A 21,936-nucleotide genomic window follows, 5' to 3' on the forward strand; every position below is an offset into this window, starting at 1 on the left:
GCTTAAACAATGAAACTGATAAGATAAGCCACTTCACAGTCTGGAGATCCCTCAGATGTCACATGAGCACATACTGATGTCTAAGCCTGATCATCTCTAACTTGTCCTGCCTCACAGACGATCACAGAATGTCGTCCCTTCAGTCAGGCTTTTTTTTAGGCTGGCATCACCAACTGGTGATCCTGGATAACTCAAGTGTCACAAGGCAGTCATCACCTGGTGTTAGCTCTGGATTTACATGAGCAGTTATGAGCTACCTGTAGGGAAATTAGTTATTTGCAACAGCATGTAGTCATATTCAGCTAATTGAGTACATAGCCTGCACAGACAAGATGTGGTTAGCCTAGTATAGCATGAAAACTGGGAGTAGGGGATATATATAACTTGGCTCTCTCCACTAAAAATCACATTTTATCTTGTCTGTTTAATACATACAGAAACAGAAATGTAAGAAGCTAGAGATGATTGCTTGCTGCAACCTTTTCTTGATGAACAACTGAGCATAGTGACTTTCAAGTATGTTGTGCACTTCCCTTGCCAAACGAAGGAATATTTCATCAAAACATATATATGTTGATACTAACAATGGTAAAAAAGTTGACCATACGAGGATGGTTAGATATATGGAAGAAGGTAGAGTAGTAGTAGAGTTCTCTTGTCTTGCCAAACTCACTTTTCTGTCGTGTTCCTTTTTACACACCAATTGAGCGTTGTGGCCCATGTAATCCAGACGCAAGATGGTCTCTAGTTATACTTACAACCTTTGTTGCAAACACTGTACTTTTGTCCATCTGTAGTAATTGTACCTCCTCAGAAATTGGAATGGCCAGTAGGCATGTTGGTAACAAGCCGTGGTCCTCTGAATTGAACTTAAACTTGAGCAGTTTCGTAGGTCAGAGGTAAAATTGGTGAGTAAAGTCTCATGATACAACTGTTTACTCTCTGAGCTATGATGTGTTACTTTAACAAATGATTGTTAATATTAAAGAGGAAATATATGCAGTCAGCATGGGTGTTAGGCCTTGGTGTTTTATGTTAAAAATACAAAACAGTGAAAACTACAGTTTGTTCACGTTGCAAAGACACCCTGGCAGTGGTGCCCAAGACCTCTGGGCTCCCACCATGAGTTCCTGAGGCTGTGTGCAATCGCCTGAAAGCCCTCTGTACTGTAGCTGTTATTTTATCCCCATATGCTCCAGCTCGCACTCTTCTCGAGAGTTTCCTCTGAGGTGTCACCTCCTCTGGAACACTCAGTGTTTGCGTCGCCCCAAGCAAAAGCAAAACTTGTCGCCATGAATTTATGCCTTTTAATTTCTCTCTCTGTGGAATTTACCGAGACCCGACAAACACACACATTTCATCTCTGAAACTTGATGAACTTGAAACGCACATTCATGCATCCCCACACACGCAGATGATTCCTATCTCAATCTGCAGTTTTGACGTTGCATCTTATCTTAGACTGCAGTTGTGATGACGTGTGCTGCGCAGACACAGACACACACATCACGCACGTCCCCTCATTCTGAAATGTTGATGGGTGGATGGGGAAGCACACTCGTAAAACCACACATAAATTCTTATCTCAGGCTGCAGTTTGGAATGGGATTGCACACACTCAAACGCACACATCTCAGTCTGGAGTTTTGATGAGACCACAAACAAGCACAAACACACACACATGGGCGCACACACACACGGCACTGTCTCATTCTGGAGTTTTGAAAATTTCCCACCTGCTGCAGAGTCATCAGTATGATTTATAACCCATCTCATCTCCTTGTCTCATCCCCTTCTTGCTCCCCCTTGACCCCACCTACCTTTCCTTCTTTCTCTCTCTTTCTGTCTCTGTCCCACAGCTTCTCACCGCTGCACCATGCCGCTCTGACAGGCACCATGGAGCTGCTGTCTCTTCTGTTGGAGGCCCAGGCCACGGTGGATATCAAGGACATCAACGGTATCATGACGCAGAACAGCTTTACCAGCTAAACCAGTGTCACTAGACAAACCCCACATGAAACAAAACAAAAAAAAAAATCACGTTCAGGAAGTCACTCTGGGTTAAATTGAGCCTAAAGCTTCCTCTACAGCTTTCTGACACTTTCAGCTAGAAATAAGTTTGACCCATATGAATAAATATGATTCACTTTGAAGTTTGTCTGCCATGCAGTGACAGAAGTGCTACAGCAAATAACCTCAGTCTCCAAGCGGAACAGATCTAGTAGAATTTGTGCGGGAGTGGCAGCTGCTGAGACCAGAGGCGTGTAGTGCTCATAACTGAGGTCAGCTATAGATTTCTCAGAACCGTTTTGAAGGTTGAATTTACCTCTTGGTGCTTCCTGCTGGCTTGTCAGTTTGGGAATTAAGGATCTCATGCATGTTAAGTGGCGTCACATAGTGTTTTGCTATTTGTCAGTCATAGCACATTCTGTCCTGATGCAAGAACTGGTCAAGGTTTATAAAGCACAATTAGCACAGGTGTTGTGATACAGATCATACACTGTTTGTTCTCGATTTCCGTGAGAGGAAATTACTGTCCATAGCACCAGGTGGTGGTACTCTGTATTTGTTATTTAAAAAAGGAAATTGGAAGACCGCAGACATACAAATGTATGCTATAATAAAGCAGCACTTTTTACAACATTGGTGATAATATAGCCATTTCTAATCTAGATCTTGTTGGATAACAATTTGTAAATGGTATTGGTGAAGAGATGGAGAGGCGATAAAATAAGGACAATCAATCCAGCAACATGCTCAAGTTCTGTTTCTCTTCTCGTGCACTTATTCACTTAGATGAATATTCACCCACCACAAACTCCGTCACCGATTCTACTTACTGTTCTGTCCAGAAAACTGCCAATGGTGTGGCACACGCTGCAAAAACAGCCTGGTCTGTCAGGGCCCTTATACTTACACTCTCACACTAAAGTTTGATGGTAGATTTTAGAAAAGAATATTAAAAATCACATCTGTGATGGCCAAGATGTTGTGACCTTATGTCCCTAATATGGATCAAATGAGTCTTTTCATAATGCTTCTTTTGTTAGACCCTTTTTGCTAGTTAACCTGACCAACTTTATGTTGAACTAAATGACCCTGATGACATCACTATGATATCATCAGGTTATATTTTCAGACCCTAACACAAAAGACACAACTGCTGTTATAAAATCTGTAGTGCTTCTCATTTCCTCGTCGTTGGCTCCATCCCTCACTCATGTTTCTGTCTGTAGGCATGCGCCCCCTGCACTATGCAGCGTGGCAAGGTAAAGCAGACTCTGTCTTATTGTTGCTGAGAGCTGGAGCTTCAGTCAACTCCTCTTCCCATGATGGACAGATACCATTACATCTCTCTGCTCAGTATGGACACTACGAGGTGGTGGGTACACACACACACACACACACACACACACACTCTCACACACACACGCACACACCTCGTTTGCCAAAGGCAAAGTTCCAAGGCATTACAAATCCTCCCATTTCACTGAAATCTACCCTTTCCCTTTGTGACTCAACCTGTATTGTCCACCAACAATACCAGTAAAACCATTAATGCCATGACACAGGTTTTTCACAAGAGTCTGGAGGCAGTGAATGCACACATTCCTTACCTCCAGCCTCTTCCGTTTGGCTCCTGGAATGCGTTAATGGATACATAAACATATCACGGACATGCACACACTTCTTCCTGTCATATAACCCATATTGAGGCCTGACCTCATCAGTACAACACCATCAAACACAATGAAGACACTCCTGAACAGAGGCCGCACTAGACCTATCGTATGTTCCTCTCCTCTGTTCAAAGACAAAACATCAGCACACACTCACAGAATGTGTTGGGATGACTGGCAGGTGAGTGCATGTACATGATGCATGAGGTGATATCACTTTCTCCACTTTCTCTCTCAGTCTGAGATGTTGCTGCAGCACCAGTCTAATCCCTGCCTGATGAACAAGGCCAAGAAGACTCCTCTAGATCTGGCCTGTGAGTTTGGGAGACTGAAGGTATGAAAATATGTGTGTGTGATCAAGTATAGATCTAAGAACATCAATGTATTGTCCACCTTTGGCATGATGCTGCAAATTTGACACAATTTGTTTATATGTAGCACTCTAGTGACATGATTGTACTTGGACATTTTGTTCTGCTGCTATCTCTACCATTGTCGGTGTCGTTAGTACAAATGTTTCAGCTCTGTTCTTTAAAACTCAAAGGCAAGATGTATTAACCATACACTATTAACCACACATAAACTAAAGTTTCTAGTATTTTGTAATCCCCATGAATACACTTTCTAAACTGTTTTATTTGATAAATATACAGGTGCATCTAAAAGAATTAGAAATATCACAGAAAAGTTCATATATTCTAGATTTATTACAAATAAAGTGAAATATTTTAAGCCTTTTTTGTTTTAGTTTTGATGATTACGGCTTACAGCATATGAAAATCTGTTGCATGTAATTTGAGGTGGAGATATTTCTTATTTTGTAGACTTATTTATATACATTTATTCACTTATGAGTTATAACAAGTACAACAGTAGACCTTAAAATGATAACAAAATATTTGTGGGCCATATTGCAACACACAATATATTCCTTTGTATTTTGAAATCTTCTCACTTCATAAATACTAGGACAGGATGACAAAATCATACATCACAATATTTTTTACCAACTAGACCCTGCTTTGATATCGATGCTGCAACAGTATTGTAGGGATGACTATTGGTAATTTCCTAAAAATTCATCATTTTTGATCAATAATCATCAGTAATGTGGGTAAAGTGGGTAAAGACAAGGGTATAAGACAAGGAGAACTCTGGTAAATTCAGAAAATGACATCACTATTCTGATGCAGCCTTAAAAACCAGGAAAAACAACACTTACGACATATCATTTTTTTGATAATATCAAAATCTAAGATGGTATATAGTGTCATATCAATGCTAACAACACAATATACACCGATCAGGCATAACATTATGACCTCTGACAAGTGAAGTGAATAACACTGATTATCTCTTCATCATGGCATCTGTTAGTGGGTGGGATACATTAGACAGCAAGTGAACATGTTCTCAAAGTTGATGTGTTAGAAGCAGGAAAAATGGGCAAGCAGAGGGATTTGAGCGAGTTTGACAAGGGCCAAACTGTGATGGCTAGACGACTGGGTCAGAGCATCTCCATCATGATGTAATCATCATTGCAGGTATTTGTTTAGAATGCAAAGTCTGGTCCAAGATGAGGTTAGATGAAAAGTTTAGGTATCACCAAAGTTATTACAATGTCATCCTGAGAGGGATATGAGTGTCTCTGTCAAATTTGGTTGCCATCCATCCAACTGTTGTTCTGAATTTCCCCCAAAAACACAAGTGTCCATACCACTTCTTGGCGATGCTAAAGGGAAAGTTGGGGTGTCACCAAATTCTTTAGTATACGGCTGAGAAACCATAAACTGTTATTATGGGTTACATTTTGTGCCAATCCAACTTTGAGTAAGTAATTTACTGGATAAAGAACGGTTGATCCACTGGTGGCGGTGGAGTGATAGTCAGAGGATCAGGATTCATCCTGTGGGGACTGTGGATATATGTTCCAGTTTTCATGCCAATCCATCCAAAAGTTGTCAAGACATTACAGCCAAGAGATTAAGAGACTAAACCTCGTGTAGTGATTTGCTTTTATTCAATGAGTCATTCTAATCCAATTATCTGTATGAAAATGCCCTATTTGGCCCTTTTTGCCCTTTTGGGATGGGGTGTCAAACATGAACATGGCTTACATTAAGTGACCCAGCTAATTTAAGCTCGTCTGAGCAAAATGAAAATAGGTTTCAGTGGCTCTTTTTGGACACACGCACACTGTAATGTTAAAAGGATTGCACATTGCACTGTGTTTTACTGTCTCTGTGTCACATCGCTGGATAAGCCTGGCTGTGAGATGTATAGCTGGGCCTGTAATTCAGAATTGGACACACGCACACACACGCACACGCACACGCACACACACACACACACACACACACACACACACACACACACACACACACACACACACACACACACACACACACACACACACACACACTATGCCTGTTAAATGTTCTCTCATCTAGTCTGAGTTTGCAGTTTAGCTGTGAAAGAATAGAAGGCTTCGGGGCTGTTGTGTGACACACAGACTTGTCGGATTGGAGGCTGTGGTATCTTTAGACAGCTGCTGAGTTGTGGATAAGCCTCCATGTACTAGTGTGACCCTATATATAGGTCACCATGTATATATTATTTCAATCCATATATTTTTACCGCATAACCTCAGATTGCTTGACTTTGCATACATATTTAAGAATTGCTAATGCTGTAATTCTTGTCCTGATTCTGCCACTCTTCTGATCTCAGAGCCCACCCTTCATATTCATTTTGGTGTCTTTGATTTCTCTTTAGGTGGCTCAGTTGCTGTTAAGCAGTAATATGGTGGCAGCGCTGTTAGAAGGGGAGGGAGGTAACGACAGCCTTGATTCTCCAACCACCACCCCCCTCCACCTGGCAGCCAGGAACGGACACAAAGACATCATCAAGTAAGATCACAGTGGGCAGCGATGTTGAAATGTTGTGTAACAGACAGAATTCTGTCACATGTCTGTTTCTATTATCCTTTCATCTTCCCAGCAGCTTCTATCAACTGGTGAAATATCTACTGCTGCTGCTACTGCTACTAATACCAGAAAGCTGCCATGTCCTGCTACTATGCTCATACCTCAGCTTCTGCTAATGCTACAAATGCCAGTACTTAAATAACTACCACTTAAACTACTACTATCTCTGTACATGTACTGTAATACCATTACAGATGCTACAATTACTCAAACTACTTCCACTGCAGTGAATGCCTGTTCTGCCAGTGTTTGCTGTTACTAAATTTAGGAGCACCACTTAAATTGCCATTCAAAGCAACACATTCATCTGTTTGCATCTTAACTTTCCATCTGAAGATGATTGATCATGGAAAGTTTTCTCATCTTGAGTGATTTCTATTTTTATTTATTTATTTACTTTTGCTCTGGTGCCTTGGCAAAGCATTTCCAGCGGAAACCCTGCTTCTGATGTTTTACATGATATACAAAGATAATTTTACGAAATTAAATCATGGGGAGCAAATTTGCAACAAGCACTCATAGACAACAAGTAACAAGTAATAAAATGTGGTCACCAAATCACCAAAAATGGTAAATATGACTAATGGGCACAATCATTGTTGCTACAACTGTTAACCCTATTACTGCTACTTCTGCTAAAACTGCTACTTCTACCATTTTTATGAGAACTGCAGCTATATTTACTACTACTAGTAGTTTGTCTACTACTACCATTAAGATAAGACAGGATAAGAAGTAACTTTATTGATCCCGTAGAAGAGATTCAGTTTGGCACAGCAGCAAAAATGAACATACATTATGCAAACGATACAGAACATAGCAATGTGATGTCAGAATTGACTAATATACACTGGATGGATCTGTGTGCATATGCCTGTGTAATATGTATGGAAATGAAGAATCTGGTGTCATGTTTTGAACTTAGCTGACTGTTCTACTTGTTCTAATACTTGCCTTTACCCACTTAGTCATTATGTCCACATTACTCATGATTATATATATAAAAAATGTAATCATATTATTTTGTAAAATTACAATAGTCACCCTTACATTAGTGCTTTAGAGGAGATCTCAAAATATTGACATGTACAGTTTTTTGTGTGTTGCTAAAAATGAAGTAGTTAGTTTAAGGCCATATCACCTACCCTGTACTATTACTGCTGCTACAACCCTCTTGTTATATTGCTACCACTGCTATGACTATTACTGCTACTGTAACTTGTGCAAACACTGCTTCCAAAAAAGTCATGCAAATAAAGAGGTAGATAAAAAGAATGAAATTATTAAGGGATGACACCTCACAGGAATTAAGAACAAATTCAATGATAACGATCATTAAAAATAATGATGGATAATAAATAGATCAAAAATAAACAAAGAACATCACATGGGAGGAATTAAAAACAGATAAATAGACTAAGAGCAATAAAAGCAATGAAAATATAGAAAGATGAAAAAACAATTTCAAAGTGGTGATTCCCCCCTCAGCAAGCCTATAAAAGTGGGTTTTAAGAAGAGATTTAACAGAAGTTACTGATTCTGCAAGCCTTTTCTCCTCAGGTAAGTTTGACCAACGACGAGGGGCCCTGACGGCAAATATGTGTGTCTGTCCTTAATTCACAGCTGCACGAGGCTTAACATTTCTCCTCAGGTAGCTCCAGAAAGCAAAACCAATAATAATCTCCATATACTGTAGTGATATTTAACCCCCGTGACTTCACAAATTCAGAACATACCCCAGAGAGACTCAATTAGTTTTTTTTATGCAAGCATATCTGTGTAAATATGTGTGTACTTAGCCAAGTAACCCCACCCTGCCTCTCAGAGATTCTGCAAACAATTCCAGCCTGAAATGATCAGATCTTTTTTTTTGCAATACCCTCTCCATCCTCCTCTCTCCTTCTCCTGCAGACATGGGGGAGAAAAGGCGAGCTTTCAACACAAACGGAAATGTGAAAAACATGCTGCATTAGCACAGGAGTTATGCAGAGTTTGCTCAGCAGAATTTGCCTGTGATCTCCCACTAAGGGATTTATGTCTCTTCAAAGAGTGCCATACTTATACAGCAGAGGTCTTATAGCACCTTGTTTTTGTATATCTGAAGAAGCTTTCTAAGTCTGGTTCAAACTGGAGCTGCAAATATTACACATATACATACATTTGTGTATGTATGTGTGTTTGTATATATGTATGTATGTATGTATGTATGTATGTATGTATATTTATGTATGTATATAATGTTTGCAGCTTCAGTTTGAACCAGTTTATGTTGAGAGTACTAGAGCTAACCAACTGCTCATCAGCAGGACAGAGATGTGGAGGTCTAAGCTTTATGACAGTTTTCAGACATTCAGCGTTCTCGAGGTTTCAGAGCGTGATTAAAACTGTTGCTGCCGAGTCAAGGAAGAAGGTGTCGGTTACAATGGGTTCACTTCAGGTTCCCTTTTTCATCTAACTGCACGGTTTAATATTTCTCCTGTCTGTCCAACCCCCCTGTGGCGTCCCACTTAGCGTGATCCCATCAAGTCAAGAGTGTTTGTCAGCAGCATTCACATTTCCCAAGTCACCATTAAGCTTTTTACCCACAGTCAGCTCAGACCACAGGAGTTTACATCTTTGCAACTGCTCCATTTTTGAAAATGTAGATACAGTTGTTTTGTGCCATAGGGGTGAGAAAAAATGTATCGATATGGCAGTACATATTGTGTCACCTCCTCTTGTGTTACGATATTCATTGCACCGTCACCAGATATTGAATTTTTTATGAAAACATGCAGGCACTCTGAACAGATTCCCCCTTATAATTTGACTCTGCATGACCAAAGTCACTGTCACTACTTTATGCATCTTTGTGGAGTAAAGTTTTGCAGTAGTACATTGTACATTACATTGTAATTGTTATCGTTATCAAGAGCAACAAATTGTCATACCATCATTATTGTGGACAACTTATTGTGTATTATATTGTGAGTTTTCCTGCAGGGGTTACCGCTTAATGTACCACTGAATGTAACAACTGTCTCAGGTGGAGCCAGGTGGACACTGGGTGGAACAAACTGTAACTTGCACTACTGTGTTGAATATAAATGTAGTTATGATTTGTGGTTTTTGGTTGCTATTCTCCATTTTACTGAACTCACACCCACTGTGACCCCAAAACTGAGATAAATGCTAAGCCTTGACATCTGTGTACCATCAAACCCCTGCTCTCCATGACTTTATTTTTTTTAAGTATTTATAGACTTGTTCCTTATTGTAGCTGTACAGCCTTTAATCAGTGTTATAGAATGCTGCAGGAGTCTTTCTGTCAAACCTGAACATGTTTGACTTCAGTTGAAAGGAAACATGCTCAAACAAAGAACGTAGATGCAGAAGTGTTGCGTCCGCCGGACACATTGGTGCCAAGAATGTTCATGGAGTGGGTTAACATTCAGCAAACACCATGCACATGAATACAGTTGATATCTTACAGCAGTGCTTTAGTGTTGTTTATTTCTTCCAAACCTGACTCAACCTTCACACAGCAAACTGAGGACCTCCTCCTCCTCCTCCTCCTCCTCCTCCTCCTCCTGCACCGCTCTCTCGATCCGACGCCATCAGCATTCCTACAGAACCAGAGACATATTTGCGTGTGTGTGTGTGGGTGGATGAGTGGGGGGTATATGGCTTAATGAGATGTTGCAGATGTCTGTAACAGTTGAATGGATGAATCTGTTTCTCAGTATTGCCTGCGGCTTTACATGAGTGTTTTCTGCTTTGATTTGCTAGGTTGCTGCTCAAAGCTGGCATTGACATCAACAGAGCCACCAAAGCTGGGACGTCTCTGCACGAGGCCGCCCTCTACGGCAAGACTGAAGTCGTGCGGCTGTTGCTTGATGTAAGTAAAGACGATATAAGTATGATTCCAGTTCAGCTGAGATGTGATTTAGAAGGCTGACTCAGATGTTTTTGTATTGAAGGTGTAGTTGGAAAGATAATTTAAAACTTACTTGACTTCTCACGACAACTCCAGTGTTATTCTTTAATCAGGGAGGGAGGCATTTGTGGGAGGGTTTGTTTAAAACGTGTGTGTGTCTGTGTGTGTGTGTCTAGGCGGGCATCAATGTGAACATGCGCAACACGTACAACCAGACAGCTCTGGACATCGTCAACCAGTTCACCACTTCTACAGCCAGCAGGGAAATCAAACAGCTGCTGAGAGGTTAGTACATCTTACATTTTTTTCACTGATGGTTTTGTGGAGTTTGGATTTTTGGCTGAGACAGAGGCATAGTAAACAGTGGGGGAGTAGCCTCTAAATGGCAAAGACTGAGATCATAATAGAATCAACATTAACATTTGTGCCTCCTGATGATGTGTCTGTGTCTTTGTGTGTCTGTACAGAGGCATCAAGCTCTCTTCAGGTCAGAGCAGTGAAGGACTATTGGAACCTCCACGACCCAACCGCTCTTAACCTCCGGGCGGGAGAACTTGTTATGGTATTTGTTTTTGACTCTTTAACGACTGTCTGCCACAGTAAATCATAGGTTCACTCCGTAGTTGTTCTATATTTGCTCTCGTTGTTGTAGAATACTCTTGGCGGTTTTGCCAAGAACAGTTTCCACGTAGGTTGCAAAAAGAAGAATTCTGCATTAATTTAATTAATTGGTTGATTGATTGACTGATTGATTGATAGATAGATCCACAAATCTCAATCATTGTGAGCTCACGAGCATAAGCCTGATTTGCACTCCCACAGTTAGCCATAAATAGACGTTGGCTCCTCCCCTTATCACCTGCCCGTACAACAAAATCACAACTTAAGAAACCAAAAATGTTATTATTTTATATCAAGAAAAAAGTTGATACATTAAAATAATTGTATTTTCATATTCCATTGTGGTCACTTCATTGTTACTTTTGTATTAGATTATAAACTTTCTGATCAATCCAGTAAGTGGAGGTAAGAGGGCTCAAACTATTTTCTGACTGCCATTAAACAACAAAATTTGAGGAAGGAGAAGACATTACCAAAGATTTGGAAAAAATGGTGTTTCTCTGTGTGGTCCCTGGAGTCATTACTGGAGATAGTGGTATATTATTATAACAAGATGGATACATTTGGAAAAAGCCAAAAGCTCGTCTCTTCTGCAAGAAGGATGAATGATAGATGTCAGAAACGCTTGAAAAAAACCCTGCTGGTATTGATTTCCTTTAGTGGTTTATCAAAAGTATTTCCATTAACACTGTAAACTCTCCTTACCACATCTTTCCTAAGTAAAGGATTGTTGTGCTTTGTTAATCTTTGTTACCACACAGGAATTACTGTAATACTATAACACCCAGTAGTAAAGTTATATTTACATAAAACGGAGCTACTGTAAAATCGATTGAGCTGGAATTAATTTTTTATACCTGCTGGCAGCCGCTCAACTCTGCCTTTTCATTTTGAGGGGAATCACAGGCAGTGTGAGGATTAGAAGACGAAGACTGTTGTGAGTGAAGTCTTGTTGTTGGGATTTGTGTGGGATGTTGCAGGGTAATTTGGTGTACCCTGAGCAGGAGACCACAGCAGAGAAACAGGCACAAACTTGCTGCCGTCACTCTCTTATTACCAACTTGTTTGCTTCATTCCCCCCAACACACTGTTTGCACTAATTCACGTGTGCGCACAATTTGCATGTGTTTATGTGCTTACTACTGTGTATTCTGATATCTTCATGCAGTGTATAGTGACATCCCAGCCTCCTGTATGGACTCGTCTGTTGTTGTGTGGTATCCTGTCAGAAGGCAGAGGTGTTTGTTTTTATCCTCGCGGGGCATTTTGTTAACACTCACAATGAATAGACTGTGTATTTCCAGCTCATTGGCTCCCTCATTATGAGCTTAAAAGTATGCCTGGAGGAGTCACACACATGACATGCACGCTTAAAGTTGATGTACAGATGACAGGGGAAAATGTTCGGAAAGCAGCCCAAAAAGTTTCAAATTTTCCAGCACACTTTGCTTTAGCTTTAATCAAACCTCCCAGTCTTCACATGACTGAATCATTTGTTCGCGATTGTTCAAGTTTCATAGACTAGACTTAATGTGATTGTGAATCGTTGCAAGGCTAATGCTGTTTGCAGTGACACTGGCATTTCCACTGAAGCGTGCGAATGATTTGTTGGTGTCAGGTCCTGGAGCAGCACTCAGACGGTCGCTGGAAAGGTCACATCCATGACACCCAGCGGGGGACGGACCGGGTGGGCTTCTTCCCCCCTTCAGTGGTGGAGGTCCTCAGCAGACGAGCAGGTAGACAAACAAGTGGCTCACACAACAACATCTGCATGAACTGTGAAAGGTAGCCCATTGCATTTACTCAAGCAAAGTACTAAGAACAGTTTGAGGTACTTTATGTGAATGTTGTCTTTTTCTTTGAGTGTGAAAGTTCATTCTAGATGTGAAAAACAGCAAATATATCGTGATACATACATATTTGAATGATTGTCTACCAGCCAATCACCTGGTAGACCTCAGATCACCGTGGGCCCAAAAGCCCCTGGGTTTAATTATTATTATTATTATTATTATTGTTGTTAATTTTTTTTACTGATTTTGCACATTTGATTTTACACCAGTCAAGTCAGTAGTCAACATTCTTAAGTACAGTTTCAATAAATCAAAAACTACGGGGCACTGTAAGGTTACATTATTGCAGCATAGGAGTACTGTCAGGGCATGTAATGAAGCTGCCATGTGTAGTTTGCTTTGGGTACTGTACTTGATATATGCATAATGCACAGAGACTTGTTGGCAGGAGCAGTAATGTTTACTATATCATACTCCATACTGACGCTTGAGCCGACAGAGTGGTGTTAAAGGGCTAACTTAACCCAAGGCAATGGTTATATCTGGGCTAAAAATATGTCTCCACACAAGCAGGATCTGTCTTGATGGCATCACCGGCAGGTTCCGCATGCTTGTAAATCATCAGATTTAATCCCTGTGAATAACATGAATATGATCCCCATGCTTGTTTTGCAGCTGTAAAGCCATTGACATTCAAACAGCGGGGCAGCGAGGGGTCCAATAACCGCAACAGACATAGATCCACACACACACAAGCTCGAACACTTCATCTGTAGGTCCTCAACAAACCAGGCAACACACATACACACACACACACACACACACACACACACACACACACACACACACACACACACACACACACTAAAAAGACACATTAATAGGATTACTATGGCCAGATTGCAAAGTGTCAGCTCAGTGCTCAAGCCTTCGTGGTCTACGCTTGGATATTGTGCGCTCTCGGGGTGTGTGTGTGTGTGTGTGTGTATATGTGTGTGTCTGCTCATGCTTGAGCGAGAAGAGACAAGAGAAAGAGAGTTTGACTTTAAGTCGGTGACAGGCTCTCTGCTCATGAGGCAAACTCAGCTGTGTGTGTGTGTGTGTGTGTGTGTGTGTGTGTGTGTGTGTGTGTGTGTGTGCGTGCTCTTGAGCTCTGTGATAATGTCAATGGTGTCAGCAACCATGGACCAACAACACACAAAGGAAAAGTAAGCCCTCTCAGCGTCTCTGGTGATCTTACACTCCCATTCAGCAGCCTGTTATGTAACACCAGAAGGGATTTACGGTGTATTTGCCCTTTTTTAGCTCTTGTCCTGTACTCAATAAACAAGAATACAAGATGATGTCCATAATGTGATCACCAGACTTCAAAAAAGGTGCTTTTAGTTGCAGTCCTCCAGCCTGTTCCACCACCTGTGTATGCAGCTCAAACTGACAAACACACATGCATGTCCATGAACTTCAGCCTCATCCCAAACCTGTCTCCCTGACCCTAGGAGGCACTTTGTCCCGCCAAGCCTCAAAACCTTGCCAGCGACAAAACTTTGCATCAAGAGCTCCACCCTCAAGCCACGGCCCTGGCCCTCAGGCTGACGACTCATACACCCATGGCTATGATCCCACAGGTAGATACTCACATGCACTCACAAACTTCCTCCAATCTGTTTGCTTTCTGTTCACAACCAACCAAGGCAAGGATGGATGACTGAACAGGTAACGGGTAACATTTCATATTTGAAAGTCAGTCAAGTGAATAGAAAAAGATGCACAACTACCACCAAGGGATAGCTGACAAGAACAAACGGATGCAAAATGATCACAAAATAAACAGCAAAGTACATTAAATGACATCAGAGATTCAAAACAATTACACAGAGACAGAAAGTTAGATGAACGAGACTCAAATCGACCACAAAAACGAATAGAACAACGACAAAAAGATGTATGATGTAGATGTATGTACACAATGACCACAAATGACACAGCAGCAGTGTTTACAGTCTTTTTACTCTTTTTAGTTTTGGTGTCTGGGGGACGTTTTACATGTCTGTCCCCATGGTTTCAATTTCTGTGTTTCCCGGTTTCACATTCCCTCCCAAAAAGCACCCTGATCCTAGTCTCCTCTCAATCACTCCGCTGGTACTCAGCTTGATAAATCCTCTCCTAGCTACGGTGTGGTATTTTGTGTGTCTAAAGTGTGTGTGTGTTTGTTAGGTGCACCACCTGACAGTCAGCTCTCTGCTAGCCCCACTCAGGACATTTGGGTCCTCAGGAGCTCTCCCACTGGTAAGGGTGTGTGGTCCCTTACCCCTGCCACCCCTCACACCCTGTGTGAACTTCTAGGCCAGATCCAATCCCAGCCATCCTGATAAACTGTGCCTCTCTAAGAAAGCTTATTCCCATCTTTATCCCTTTATATCCCCAAGTCTTGACCCTTACCACCCCGCAAATCCCATGCACCCCCACTGCCGCACACACCTCAAATAATCCAGTAACCATAAACAAGTTGTCTCACAGCAGGACGTGATGGTAAGTGAGGAGCACTCCTTTCCTGATGGTTGTCTCAGGTTTTTTACAGATTGCCTGTGTTGCTACCACCACACTGAAAACCTGCACAGTGAAAATCTAAAAAACAATTATCATAACAAGTCATTCCATTTAGTGTCATGACATTTGTTTGGTTTTTCCCAAGCAAGGGGATGTCATCTTAAATTTCTTTTCATTTCTGAAAGGATTCATTTAAATATTTTGTTAAATAAACCTAATTGCTTTCTTTTCTCAAGTTAGATGAGAGGACTGATACGAACCTTAACTCTTTGTGTTGAGTGTGTGATTTAGCATACAAGCTCACTTACAACTTTCCATCTTGATTGTTTGATATGAACACAAACTAGAATGTAAATGTGAGCAATTTATAGAACCTGTTGTTTGTTAAGGAGTAGTTACAACACACAGCTTTACCTAAAATTGCAAATTGTAATTCTTAAATGTCTGATAATGTACCGGTTTAACAAAGAATAGACAATCATTGAGCATTAGACCTTTTTGAAATGTGAATAGAGCTGTTTTCTCATGCCTTCAGTCTTTATGCTATGCTAAGCTAAGATAAGCTAAGCTAAAAGACTCCCAGCCCTTATTTGCACACAGACATGAGAGTGATATTGACCTTCTCATTCAACTCTTGGACAGAAAACAAGTGAGTGTATTTCCTAATATGAAATTATCCTTTAAGGATAAAGAGGACTTGTTTGTGACTTGTTAAAATTGTTATTGGATTTTGCAGTTACTGCAGACGACATACCTTTACCTGCAAATTACACCCTACAATCCTGCCTTCCTGTGTTCTCTGCAAGTCTTATTTAACACCACAGTGTCTCTCTCTCTCTGTGTTTTCGGCTTCTCTTGCTGTCTCTCTCAGGTGACAGAAGCAGTGTTGGCAGTGCGGGCAGCGTGGGCAGCAGTCGCAGCGCTGGTAGCGGCCAGAGCTCAGAGAGCGGTCACAAACAGAATGGGACTCAAAACCGCCACAATTCTGACACTGGAAAGGTTAGGCTTGTAAGTACTAATGATATTACATGCAAGTTAGAGCAAGTCAATGATCTGTACTGTACTGACACATCTATGAAGGCTGTGTCCTTTGAAAACTTTTCATTAAAGTTCTCTTGAGCATTTTATAAATGCCCTCAAAGCTACTAGTGATAACGACAACATGTAAGAATGCAGTAGATTTCGTGTGTGCTTATACTTTGTTATTGTCATTGACTTGTTTCAATGAAATAAAGTAATATAAGATAATGTAACTTGCCATGTTGGATAATATTTACATTGCATGCCAGTAATTAGTTTCACTGTTCTTGAATCTCCCCTCATGTTTGTTTGCATGTAGCTGGCTCCCTCTGCTGGTGAATCAGGAGAACATCTCTACATTGCATCAGCAGACCACAGCAAACAGGCAGATGGGACCACAGGTTAGTCAGGGAATAGACCATAGTCTGTTTTCTCCCTGTGTATAATAACAGTTCTCTACTTCTAGTGTGTACTCTGTATTAGCTCTTTTCTATGACAAAAAAAATTCAGAGATTTCCAGTAAAGGCAGTTTCTTTCGCCACTGTCGCCAAGTGCTTACTCATGGGGGAAATGTCAGGTCTCTGTAAATAGATTATCTAAAGAATATAGTCTAGACCTGCTCAATTTAGAAAGAGTCATGAGATGACTTTTGTTTTTATTCGGCGCCACACAAAAAAAGATTGATTGATTGGAGTAAAAACATGATTATGGAAAAATAATGTCATATTTTAAGGCTCTTTCGAGATACACAATATATATCTCAATATTTCAGAATCTCCTTAAAGCACTTCATAAATACTCAGACTGGGCGACAAAATCAAATATGGCAATATTTTCAAGAAAATACATCATTATTTATACTGACATTATTATAGGGATGACTGTGGGTAATTTAATGAATTATTAACACAGAGGTTTTTAGTACCAGTAATGTAGATATAATGGCCCAGTGGGTGAAGAAGAGTCTAAGAACAAGTAGAACAGTCAGAAAGTTCGGAATACGACACCACTTTGCTGTAATGCAGCCTTTAAAACCAGGAAAGACGGCACTTATATCATGATTTAGCTGTATTAAAAATCTAACACATTATGTAGTCTCATCAGAATCACAATCAGAATCAGAAATACCTTATTGATCCCCGAGGGGAAATTGCTTGCATTACAGCTGCTCCCATTCAAGAGTCTTAGAAAATATGCAGAAAAATAAAAACTATTTATAAATGAGAATGAGAACTCATAACACAACAACAGTATGTGTATTATCAATTTATTGCCCAGTCCAAAACTGTGCTAGAAGTGCCTGTTAGTCCTGACTGGAACTGTCTTTTCCACTGTATGATATGGACAGCAGATTTACAGGGCTGTGGAAGACTTTGGTTTCCACCTCCTTTGATTGCCATCCCCAGCAGCCTCTGACTTAAATACTATTTGGGAACTATATGAAAGAAAGCCAGAGTTTTAATCCTGTGCTGATACCATGAACTTGTGTTTTGATCGCTGCACTCTGATTCAGCTCTGCCCTCTGTGCTTCAGCTGCTGCCTCAAAGCATGTTTACTCTGCAGATTTGATTTGATTTCAATATCCTTACCTCTAAGGAATAAGATGTTTATCGCTGTAACGTCTGGTTATCTGGTCACTTTGCTCAAATGATCAGAGACCTATGAACTTATGGCAAACCTTGTAAGTCAGTGGTTGTCAGGTTAGGGTACGGGGCCCCCAGGATTCCTAGAGGGGATTCCAGGAGGTCATTTCTTGTGTTGCAGATTTGTTTATTTCATAATAACTACATTCATATTCATGATATGTGTTTCTTTTAAGTCAAGGACTTTTCTTTCCCCTTAAATGTCAAAATCTTAGATGTTTTGTCTTAACAGAGGTCCTAATGACTTGGTGAAGTATTCACTTTCATTTTGGAAGATTGAAGCATATTTCTCTGTTTAATTCCGGCCTTTGCAAGAAACCCAAGTTTGAAGGTGAATCTAAGTAACATGACTTTAATATCTATAGACTTACGTACGTTTAAGAAGCCTTTCTATAGGATACATCATGGTAAACAGCATCAACGCTGTAGATGCTAGTGCTCTACCTTTTAAACATCACTGTACCTCTGTATACTGGAGGAATGTGATAAAAGATGAATGTAGCAGTCGTGCTTCTGTTCCGCAGATCGAGCTGTTATTGCGCTCAGTCCGAAAGGAAATGAGATGGAAGAAGGGAGAAAAGGCTGACCTCACCTCACCACAGAAACCAATAAAACCACAAGATACTCCCAAACACACATCCCATAAAAGCACCTGCTCGCCTCTCAAAGGGAACACTGAAGGCCAGCTAAATGTGACTTTGTGTGAGGTTAACAACAGGTGCAGAGACATCACAGAGTTTATCATCATAGGATCTCTGTCGACCTCAGGCTGAATAGGAAGGAGGGTTAAGGTGAAAGGGAAGAGAAATGAGTGGGAGGGATGGGACAGAGGGAGGAGACGAGAACAGAAGCAGAGTGAGCAAAGCATATCGGTGAAATGAAGGAGAAGGAGGACAGATTAGTTGACTGAACTTGAAGACATGTCTATTCTGCATGAAGGATAGACAGAAGGGAGGATGAGGTGCCAAACATCAGGCGCTCTGCCGCTCTCATTCTTCCTGAAAGGTAAGAAGAAAGTAGGGATTTGATGAGATGCTTGATGTTTTGAGAGGGCTGCAGGGGATCAAGCTGCTCTGTCACTAGATTGAGTTGTTAAACCAGAGGAGTCTGCTCACCTCAGTGTTAATTTATTGAGGGTTGTGATGTGAAGACAGCTAGACAGTGTAAAGGAAAAGAGAAAAAAAAGGCTTCTGATGGATTCGTGAGACTCTTCTGATCCTAAATGTAGAATCTTCTAGGATAATAATTTTATACCAGTCTGATTTATGCAGTTTTTTCCCCCTTGTATGAAGAAAGTGTCTGTAAAAAAAAAAAAAAGAGTACAAGTATAGCATACATTTCATGCTTTACTTATAATGATTTAGAATATTGTGTTAGTTTTTTTTTTTTTTTTTCTTCTCAGGAGAAGCCTCTTTCTCAATCCAAAAGTCAAAGAAGTTTTGTGTCGTGCCCCGAGGCCAAATACCTCTCCACTATGTGCTGGTTTACTCTCTTGGGAGACCCCCGGACCTGACCTTCACAACAAAGTAGAGAAAAAAAACCAACTCCAAAAACAGAGCAACTAAAAATCAAAGAGCAGAAAAGCAACACAGAGGTGGTTTAAATGTCAGGTCGAGATAAAAAATACAACCGAGGTTCTTTGCTTAAAGCTGCTGTAAGTGTTACTTTCTGATTTAAATTAGTTTTAATGGCACTACGCTCCAACAGTAATCATCGTTATATAGAGTGTCAGTCCTCCCCCTGCTCATATAGTAAAGAGAGAAGATTTTTCTGGTACCCCTGCCTACTTCGTCCAATCAGGACAGAGAACTCGATAAGAAGATGGTCCTATTTGCTTTTTAACATGCAGAGAATCATCCTGTTTACCAGAATGGTGGAAGAGGAGCAGCTATTAATTCCTGCATCCTAGCAAGAGGTTGCTATCTGTAAAACAGACAGGAAGTTAGCTAGTGTGACATCCCTTACAGTAGCTTTAACTTTTGGATTAACCTAAATTAGTACTTAGAAATTCACTGATCTACTGCCGTTCCTATGGTTAGATGAGAAGGAATGGACCGGTGTCTGTGCATTTTGAGTCAGGACATGTTTAGCCTAGCTTAGCATAAAGACTGGAAGCAAGTGGAAGCAGTTAGCCCGACCTCTCAGAAATGTAAAAAAAAAAAAAACATGCCCCATTGTATCTTGTTTGTTTAGTCTCTACACAAATAGAAATGTAAAAGCAACACTTAGTGGTCCAGACAAACAACAGTTCATGTATCTGCCCAGTAAAGTTAAAGTGTGTTGTCTGTTGCACCGTTCACTTTCGACCGCTCTGTATTCCTTAACAAAGAGGTACATTGTTTGTGAGCTTGTTAAAGTTAGACTGCGTACTCAGGATGACTCGGCACAGAAGCTCTAAATTCTCACTCTGCTGACGATTCAGCAGACTGTGTGTTGGCGATGTATCCAAACAGATCGCCATCCACTCTCTGGAAACGTCTGGTGACGTTAAATCTCAGGGCCTCCAGGAGTTGGATCATAGTGGTCTTTCAGTGGATCCATTCTACCTGCTCAGCTCCATCACAGTGTACCTGCTGAAGTTTAAAGTTCCTCAAGTGAAAGTTTGAAATTGATGCCGATTCACAATTTAAATTTGGAGTTTAAAGTGTTTGTGAAACAGAATTTAACCACACTTTTTTCTGGTTTAAAAATGAATCGTTGGTTGTTCATGAAACTAAACAAAGTGTGAACATTTTGATTTATTATAATTTTAATGAATGAATTTTAACCCCTAAAAAGATATGATTAAATAACTTTGTTTATCTAGGCAAATCATCTGTTCTTTCCTTACTTTGTAAAGTTAAGTCTGTGTGTCCATAAAGGTGCGTTTACAGTTAAAAGTTATTGTAGACTGATGATTAAAATCTTGATGGATCCTGTCAGGAAGGATGACTGAAAGAACAGAGAGAAAATGGGGGAGCGATCAAAACACTCGCCTTGGGGTAAAGATGGAGAAAATGGAGTAAAGGTGCATTCTTCAGAGTTCTGTGGTAATGTGTCATGACTGACAGAAAGATGAGTCTTGAGTGTGTTCAGTGGGTTTTCAGATCAGGTAGATAACACACCCTACTCACCTGAGGGGACCCAAAAACAACCCCCCCCCTCCACATACAGCTGCATGGAGGAGACTGACTCAACATGACTTACTGGGACATGGATGAGATTATATCAGTACCTAAACACATTTGTGTTATTTTCAGCATTGTCTTACATTTAGCTTGAACTCACTGTGTCTTAGTTCTGTGTATGTCCTGGTGGGTTTGGTTTGCTCACCCTGTAGTCCCTCACAATAAAGTGAGGAGGAGTATGTCGTCCTCTACGATTGATTATGTGTGTTTTCTAGGTGGTTCCCGCCGCCAGGTCAACGGCACTCCTCAGAAAGGCTTCATAAGGCCAGAGCAGCTTCTGGAGGGCAAGGTGAGCTGAGTACAAGGAATGTGTGTGTGTCTAGGTGAACGTTTCTGCGCGTGTGTAGTGAGCGAGGCCTCATAAATCTCCCCTCTTTCTGTCGTCAGGACTCTGAGGCCATCTACCAGTGGTTGTGTGAGTTTCAGCTGGAGCAGTACACCTCCAACTTCATCAAAGCAGGATACGATGTACCCACCATCAGCAGGATGACCCCTGAGGTGTGTGTGTGTATCTGTGTGTGTGTGTTACAATTAGAATGTCCATTAATACATATTTATAGTA

The 21,936-nt window shown here is 40.8% G+C and overlaps 1 protein-coding gene across 3 annotated transcripts in view; it reads left to right on the top strand.

Annotated features, from left to right (window-relative positions):
• The window catches only part of LOC119009346 (caskin-2-like), a 54,789-nt gene that overhangs the window by 24,901 nt on the left and 7,952 nt on the right, over positions 1 to 21,936 (top strand). For 2 of the 3 annotated variants that reach the window (XM_037080491.1, XM_037080492.1), the window contains exons 4-16: positions 1,860 to 1,957; positions 3,237 to 3,382; positions 3,919 to 4,014; positions 6,456 to 6,589; positions 10,436 to 10,544; positions 10,760 to 10,868; positions 11,051 to 11,145; positions 12,823 to 12,940; positions 14,494 to 14,622; positions 16,416 to 16,552; positions 16,884 to 16,965; positions 21,590 to 21,663; positions 21,762 to 21,872. In XM_037080491.1, coding sequence (XP_036936386.1) covers positions 1,860 to 1,957; positions 3,237 to 3,382; positions 3,919 to 4,014; positions 6,456 to 6,589; positions 10,436 to 10,544; positions 10,760 to 10,868; positions 11,051 to 11,145; positions 12,823 to 12,940; positions 14,494 to 14,622; positions 16,416 to 16,552; positions 16,884 to 16,965; positions 21,590 to 21,663; positions 21,762 to 21,872 — 1,438 coding nt within the window. The remainder of the gene's footprint in view (positions 1 to 1,859; positions 1,958 to 3,236; positions 3,383 to 3,918; positions 4,015 to 6,455; positions 6,590 to 10,435; positions 10,545 to 10,759; positions 10,869 to 11,050; positions 11,146 to 12,822; positions 12,941 to 14,493; positions 14,623 to 16,415; positions 16,553 to 16,883; positions 16,966 to 21,589; positions 21,664 to 21,761; positions 21,873 to 21,936) is intronic. The other variant, XM_037080494.1, reaches the window with a different exon arrangement.

This window comes from Acanthopagrus latus, chromosome 20, assembly GCF_904848185.1.
Source record: "Acanthopagrus latus isolate v.2019 chromosome 20, fAcaLat1.1, whole genome shotgun sequence".
NCBI classification, from domain to species: domain Eukaryota; kingdom Metazoa; phylum Chordata; class Actinopteri; order Spariformes; family Sparidae; genus Acanthopagrus; species Acanthopagrus latus.